At 31.3% G+C, this 7,614-nt stretch overlaps 2 protein-coding genes across 3 annotated transcripts in view; one reads left to right on the plus strand and one right to left on the minus strand.

Annotated features, from left to right (window-relative positions):
• LOC149498247 (putative F-box protein At1g67623) overlaps positions 1-3,515 on the plus strand; it is a 28,457-nt gene extending 24,942 nt beyond the window's left edge. Inside the window, 2 exon segments of the mRNA XM_089717268.1 lie at positions 2,597-2,817; positions 2,819-3,515. Coding sequence (XP_089573394.1) covers positions 2,597-2,817; positions 2,819-3,200 — 603 coding nt within the window. The 3' untranslated portion in view covers positions 3,201-3,515.
• A 16-nt stretch (positions 3,516-3,531) lies between these two features.
• On the minus strand, positions 3,532-5,828 carry SPO11-2 (sporulation 11-2). Of its 2 annotated transcripts, XM_089718202.1 has the most exons (11): positions 5,588-5,828; positions 5,403-5,486; positions 5,202-5,331; positions 4,982-5,119; positions 4,813-4,901; positions 4,570-4,698; positions 4,384-4,478; positions 4,202-4,264; positions 4,033-4,109; positions 3,807-3,934; positions 3,532-3,707 (listed from the first exon to the last, which is right to left on the minus strand). In XM_089718202.1, the coding sequence occupies exons 1-11, from the start codon at positions 5,666-5,668 to the stop codon at positions 3,573-3,575; spliced, it is 1,149 nt and encodes a 382-aa protein (XP_089574328.1). In that variant the 5' UTR covers positions 5,669-5,828; the 3' UTR covers positions 3,532-3,572. The 2 variants fall into 2 exon arrangements, with proteins under 2 accessions (XP_089574328.1, XP_089574329.1); XM_089718203.1 differs by lacking the exon at positions 4,982-5,119 and having other exon boundaries at positions 5,588-5,825.
• Between the last annotated feature and the right edge of the window lie 1,786 nt (positions 5,829-7,614).

A 7,614-nucleotide genomic window follows, 5' to 3' on the forward strand; every position in this document is an offset into this window, starting at 1 on the left:
TAAACATTATTAATATCTATCTATCTATATATTTATATAATTTATATAATTCTGAAGTAAAAAATATATTTACAAATCTGGCTATTTACAAATCTGACTTGACACTCTCTCAATATCAAGATAGATTTAACCAGTATATACTTACAAATAATTATTATTCAAAAAATTTCTAATCTCTAATTAATCGGATGTTTTGAAGTAAAGAGAACGAAGCCAGGTTGATCTTTAATAACACTTCACTTTTATTTTGGTTTGCAACTTTTTTGTGTTTATTGTGCCAACCAAAAATTAAATTCTTTCCTTGGACGGTTTGCATGCATCCGTTACCAATAAAATTGAAACTTGCCCAACGAATTTATGTATTTTTGTCAATTTTTTTTTAAAATATTTCTTATACATCTTGCAGTGTTATTTCAGGTGATTGCGGCTAAAACTCCAGCACTACTTCCAGCGTTGTTGCAGTGCTGCTTTTCCTTCTTCAGATAATGGGTTCTTATTTTGGATTTTAATAATGTGTTTCCTTTTTTATTTTTTAATTTTTGATTATTATATTATAGAATCAGAGGCCGAAGAGTTGATTTTGGGTTTTGATTGGAGCTGGTGATTGATTTTGGAGTTTGAACTAGACAATATGTGTGGGTCAAATGAAGAAGGCAGGTTCATCACTTCTCTTTGAAAATGCATAGAGAAAAGGCAGAGTTTATGTAAGTTCTTTTTCTTTTTTTTCCCCCTGAATTGAGATACAAGTATAACTTGATCCTCACATATATTTTTCTATGAACTAAGCAAAAAAGGTGATTATTATTAACCAATTAAATTAATTAATATATTTTATTTTGCATGCAATCTTAAAAATCCTTTGAGAGGACTTTGCTGCGGCGGAGTTTGAGAAACAAACATTTTCTCATCTTCAGGTTTGATAAAAAAAGTAAATTTTATTTAAGGCTTTGTTTGATTATTATTACTATTTTAGTGTTATATATATTTTTGAATTTCCTTTTTTGTATGTTCTCGGGTTTTATGCCGATCAAAATTGAAAAATTTACTTAAAGGATTGAGAGTTAATTTTATAAATCTAAAGCATCAAACTATTTGATTTTGAAATAGAAAGGAGTAGAGTGTGAATTAGATTGAACCATGCTCAAATTAGAATAAAGTCTGGGATTTGCAACTTGTAGTTGCTTCTAGAACATGAAAACGGGGATGGAACGAAACTGGAATTGACCATCAGTCCCTCTACCCATATAACTGTAACCAGCTCATCTGTGGGTCAGTTTAGCTTCTATTTTTATTTTTTTTATTGATTAGGTTATTATTAGAATTTAAGAGGAGATATTTTTTATATCAATTTCGTCCAATAAAATGCCAATGATAGTTTTTCTGGCGAGCTTCAAAAATGTGGATTAGAGGCATCCAAAAGTTATAAGTATACCGCAAATTGAGGCCTATGATACAAGTCATATGTTTACTTTCAATGTAATTATACGTGTGTTTATTTATTATGTTATTCCTTTTTTGATCGTGTAAGAATGAATGGAACTCGAAAATCTTGTAAGAAATCGTAGATGTTAATTGAAGTCTAATTTTATCATTTTCAAAAATTTGAAGTTTAATCTTATAAACAATAATAATTTTTCATTTTATCATCTATAATTATTTCATTAAATATACTTTACTTTCAATGTTGTCCTATCATATTAAAATTAGTTTAAATATAATATTATTTGATTTAATATGAATATTATTTAGATAGAGACAAATTTTAATTTAAAGTTGTTACACGTAAAATCAAGCTTTAACATTGTAAATATCTAGAGAATATAAGAGAAGAATTATAATCATTCTTAATTTATAATTTATACTATATATAAATATAGATATAGGGGAAAAAATAATGAGATTTTCAATAGTATCATTAGTGAAATTTAAAATATTATAAATAACCTAATCATAGTCAATTAATAAATTTTATCTTCAAAAAATATTTATAATATTTAATTGTAAGTTTAAATATTTTGATTAGGAGAGAGACAAGGATAAGGAAAAAATATTAAAAAAGATAAAATATTTGATTGTAATTTAAAATATTTTGATTGGGACTGACTTTTCAATTTTTATTAATTTTTTACAATTTGATAGGAATTTTCAGAAATTTATTTTAAAATTTACATATACACATAATTAAGCCTTTGAAAATTTTTAATTTTTAATTTATTTTTAAAATAATTTTTTTTTTAAATTTCTATATTTTTTATTTTTCTACAATTTGATTTATATAAAATTAGATTTACGGGATGAATTAAACTTTATTTTAAGACCACTTTATTATATAAAATAGAATTAAGTATATAGAATTAGCATTAATAGTTTTTAGTGAAAAGTATAATGTATGGATTTTAGCTACGTTGTTTATTAGTTTTACATTATTATTATTATTATTATTATTAGATTTTTAATTAATTCTGCGAATCCTTGCAGGACCAGGACTAGGCAAAACAAATCCTTAATGGAGATGGAAAACAACATAACCCTATATATTCATGGAACTTAAATAGCTCCAAACATTGTCTGACTCCAGTTCTGTTTTTCTATTTAGACCAATGGATGTTTTGAAGAAGAAGAAGAGAGAACTAGAACCAAACGGAGAAGAAAGATCGATTATTACAGATTAAAGTATATTCCGAAAGAAATACTTACTGAAATTCTTCTTCAGGTAGCCTCTGCATCATTGATTGATCTCGTCAATGCAAAAATAAGTTCCAAAAAATTCCTGGAAGCATCAACAGAAGATTACTTCTACAAGTATGTGTCTCTCATTGGAAGATTGGTGTCTATCTTTTTTAGGTAAGTGCAAGAAAATTGGAAACCCAGAAGCATTGTTTAGACAAGCCACGATTGATTATTTTGGGAAATTGAAACCTGCAGATTCTGGTCTTGAGTTGCTGAAAAACGCTACAGATAAAGGACATGTAGAAGCTAATTATGTATATGATGTAATACTGGTATGCTATGGCGGTGAATGGAGAAAAATGGGTTTAAATCTACTTTCTAATAAATTTAAAAGATCAAATTTAAGTTTGGTTATTACCGAATGTAGAAAGAACGTGAAAACCATTTTTCCATATTTTTGGGTGAAAACTTATAATGTTAGACTGGATTTGGGAAGAAGGATTAAAAACGAAGGCTGGACTTATTTGTAAGAAAAAGGCATTGGGTTCTTTCTCTACTGTGTGAAGATCAGGATGGACAATGGATGATGATGAGTTTGAAGATAACACTGCTTTATCCGATTCTTGTTTATGGTACGTTGAAGCAATTCAGATTTGTAATATGTTAATGAATGGAGGTTATTATCGCCCTAGGTTGTATGCCATAGATTGAAGAAAGTTAGTCTCAGGATATCTTAATAATAATAATAAAAAAAATAATAATGGTTATTATTTTAATTTCTTTTGCATCTTTTAGTTTTTTTTTTTAAAATTATCCTTTGAATTTTTTTTATTTAATTTAATAACTCAATGCACATGGAACTGGATCGAAAGGGCTGCTGGGTGCTTTTTCTTATATTGGTCTTAGATGTAGTTGGCTTGCACAATTTTCTTAGCAATGTACTTTCCCAAATAATCATATCCGTGGAAGAATAGAGCCTCAATTTCTGCTCTTTTTCCACTTTCAACCATTAATGCTACTTCTTCTCTGTAGTTCTCCTGTCAAGAAACAGACGGACATGTTAAGATGTTCCTTTCTTTTTTGGCAATCCAAACAAAATTAGATGTAAGATGATAAAGATATAAGTAAAATTGTACCGGTAAAATTTCCGACGACATCAAGCTTTTAGCAATCTGCAGATCCCGAGCCTTCAATGGGACTAGAGCTTCTTCAGGCATTAACGCTAGATCATCCCTTCGAAGTCCCAGCCACTTAACCTTACATGCTGAGAGGAAGAAGCAGTTTTAGCATAAATGAGAAGTCCTAGCCTCCTAAACAGGGAAAGAAAGGTTAAAATTTTGAATCACAGTAGCCAAAAAGCACCATATCTGTATGCCTCCAAACCCATCCCTATGCTTCCAAACTTGAAGGTGCATACTATAGCTAACCCTGCTGGGTTCCTGTAAAATATTTCAAGAAATTCTCTCTAAAATTGACAATCTGTTGTATAAAAGTAGAGCAATTAAAAAGAGATGAAGGTCATCATCAGTACCAGTCAACCACTGCAAAAATGGGCAGTTCAGGGAACAAGCGACTGATTCGGTGAAGAAGAAACCTATACATATAGCAATTTAAACATCAAACGAAGCAAACTAAAACTAATAGGTCATACTAGCTTTTTCTTTGCTGTTTCAAATATTGTCAAGTGCTCATGAGATAGAGACATAGAGATACCTTGTGGCAATATCAGGGTAACCTTTAGCTGTAATGAGAATGCTTGGAATCTGATTGAAGATGCGATCCTCAGCCAACCGCTGGAAGATTGCATGCTGCAAAACACAAGAATTAAGATTGCTATAATTTAAAAACTGGTATTCCATCTTATGCTTGATCATTGAAAAACTGCGACAAGTTTAATACCTTCTCTACTACAATGATGTACCGCGCATCAGTTCTCATAACCAATTTGTCTAACAAATTCAAGTCACCAGAAATGGCATACCCGGAAGATCCACATTCAGTACAATCCACAACCTCTTGGTTTGGCTCCTATAAGATATTTAATAAGTAAACAAAAACAAAAACATGCAGCTATGGCTTCCATAACATTTTGATGAAATTAGCTAAAAGCAGAATGGCGAAGACAAAATTAGGTGCCTCCACCTGCAGCAACAAGCGCCCAGAAACAATTCCTCTGCTAGATGCCATGATTCCAAGACTGTAACGGCTGCACCTAAGCAATCCTACAACATCTGTGGCATATACAGTATAATATAATTATGACTATTCTAAAAAATTGAGAAAGAACAATCTAGGAGACAAGAAAGAGGACCTTGGATTGTCCTATTAACCTGCAACTGAGATGAGAAATAATCAGGTGAAACACAAAGCAATTTGTAAAAGAGCTCTCTCTGAGTAACTCTCTTTTCTTGAATCAAAATCTGAAAGCACATCTCCATCACCTTCCATACTAAATGTTTTTTTAAAAATGCCATTAATTAGAAAAAGAAAAATCAGTTCAAAAAGAAAAATCTGGTGATTTTGATAATTACCTCTAACAAATGCTTTAGCTGCATTGGCTCTCCTTAAAGACCTTGTGCAGAACGAGTGAGAGAGAAAAATACATGAAAGATCAGTCATCAAACCTCGACTTACTCTGCTGTTACTTGACTTCCTTTTTATCTGTTTCATTTCATAAATTAGAATCAGAAAAAAGCTCGTTTAATCTTCAATAACCGAATTGTAAATGGTACCAGAGGAAGATCAGAGATTGCAGGATGAGGAGAAGTTAAGATCCTGAGAAAATTCAGCACTGCAACTTCTATCCTAGCTCGAACCTGGTTTTTTTTTTTTTTCAAAAGGGGGAAAACAAATTACTGATTCAAACAGTTTTGAATAGAGAGAGAGAGAGGCCGAAAATAATAATCGTGACGTTTACCTCAGATGGAGAGAGGATATCGGCGTAGCAGAGTTGTTGATCGGAGAAAAACTTCAAAGACGATCTTCTCAGATCTTCCATTATCTGATTTGTGGACTTGGCGCGAAGGATTTGTTTTTAAACGCTATTAAGCGGCAATGGGAAAGGGTGGTTTTTGACGCTGAGACTTAAAAAAAAAGATGGGCGAGAAAGTAGGAGCAGCCTGTTCATGGGTCGGGTCCGAATTTGAATAATATCAAAATTTTCAAATGTTGGGCCCGTAGGTTACTATTTTTCATAAATTAAAATCCTAATCCATACCAAGTAACCCGGCCCTATGAGCCTATTAATTATCATGAACATTTATAAACGTAATAGTAAAATTGTGTTATTATATAAGAGAATATAATATTACATAATAAAAGTTGATATAGATAATTCACATTTACTGACTTCATTCGTAATACTTCAACTTTATACATAATATTATGAATATTTTATTAAATTATCATATACACATAATTATATAAAAAAATATAATAATATCTATACAGTTTGGTAATGCTACTTTTACTACAGTTTTGTCCAAATATTTATTAGGAAAAATACGATATTGTCCCTAAAAAATATTGAAATTAACTTGTGTATCCTTGCATATTGAAAAAAACATTAATTATTCTTGATTTTTATTTTCGCGAGATTATTTGGTCATTCCGTCCATATTTTGTGACTTTTCCGTTAAATACTTGAGAAAAAGACAAAAAAATCTTTAATTAATAAATAAATTATACCAAATATCATCTCTTCCTCTTTTTTATTTTAGAAAATAAATTAATAGCAAAATAACACAATAATAGAACTTGTTATATACATGTATGAGGAAAGCAACGTCGGACAGCTCTCCACCTCTCAACGCCACAAGAAAACATGTGTAGACGCTCAATTTTTGCCCCAAAAGGACTCGTGATGATAACTTTTTTGTGATAAAATGAATTTTAGATATCCGATGAACTGGATTCTCGGACCAATAATTCGAGTTTAACAAATAGGACCCATTGGACCATTTTTACGTTTTCGGATTTTCAATGGTTCCGTATCAAAATAGGGCTTGAGAAGTGTCTCGGGTGCGCCCATAAAGCATCACGGTGCACTGTCTCATTTTGTGTGCTGTCGGGACTGATTTTGCAAAAATTGGGCTCGCCCATTTTGGAGTCCAGCAGTGGCCCATGCCACATAGATGCCAAAACTAGGGCCACCAAGCCACTCATTTGCCTATAAATAAATCAAGGGTCTAGGCAAATGGGGAGGAGAATTGGTTGCCTAATAAAATTCTTACATTTTTATTTCTCAAACCTCTAAATCTAAATCTGTAATAAGTTTTATAGATTTATTTTAAGAGAGAATATATTTCTATCAAAACTATTGTGGGTTTTGCAATCAATCCTTCTCTAAACACCAATCGATTAACTAAACCTCGAATCATTGTTCAAAGAGCAAGATCATTGTGTTATTCATTGTCAATTTCAATCCAATCTTAAGTTTTTCTTCAAAACAAGGTAAACTGAGAGTTTAAACCTTATTTTCAATCTTTTTTCTTTTCTTTGGTAATCTAAATCATCTTTTTTAAGCCTGGTTGTGAAGAAAAACCTGTGATAAATCAAAATGGGTCTGTCTGTGTGGAAGTGGCGTAAGCCACTACGTGTGGCTCACGCCACAAGCAGTGGGTCAAGTCGTTCAAAGAACGGAATCCAGTCCAAAGTGATGCCTGCCTTGTCTCACCAAGACAAAGCAAATCACAACAACCACCAAGTAAGTATTTCTTACTTGCGTCTCTCCTTTACACTTAATGAAAGTTTGCTTAAAAAGCAAAATATCATTAAATTGAAGGCAAAGTATATACGCTCAATTTTTACCATAAAAGGACTCAGTGATGATAACCTTTTTTTGTAATAATGAGTTTTAGATATCTAATGAACTTGATTCTCAAACCAATGATCTGAGTTTAAAAAATGTGACCTGTTGGACTATTTTCACTTTTCAGTTTTCTA

This window comes from Jatropha curcas, chromosome 2 (genome assembly GCF_041381405.1).
Source record: "Jatropha curcas cultivar XTBG-Jc1 chromosome 2, XTBG_Jcur_1.0, whole genome shotgun sequence".
In the NCBI taxonomy this organism is placed as follows: Eukaryota; Viridiplantae; Streptophyta; class Magnoliopsida; order Malpighiales; family Euphorbiaceae; genus Jatropha; species Jatropha curcas.

What these genes read in the sequence shown, in the direction of transcription:
- SPO11-2 (XM_089718202.1), bottom strand. Translation starts at nt 5,668, where the DNA reads ATGGAAGATCTGAGAAGATCGTCTTTGAAGTTTTTCTCCGATCAACAA. An exon ending in AGCTAAAGCATTTGTTAGAG is followed by an intron (nt 5,120 to 5,201) that starts GTAATTATCAAA and finishes AAAAACATTTAG; the next exon opens with TATGGAAGGTGATGGAGATG. An exon ending in CTGGGCGCTTGTTGCTGCAG is followed by an intron (nt 4,699 to 4,812) that starts GTGGAGGCACCT and finishes AATATCTTATAG; the next exon opens with GAGCCAAACCAAGAGGTTGT.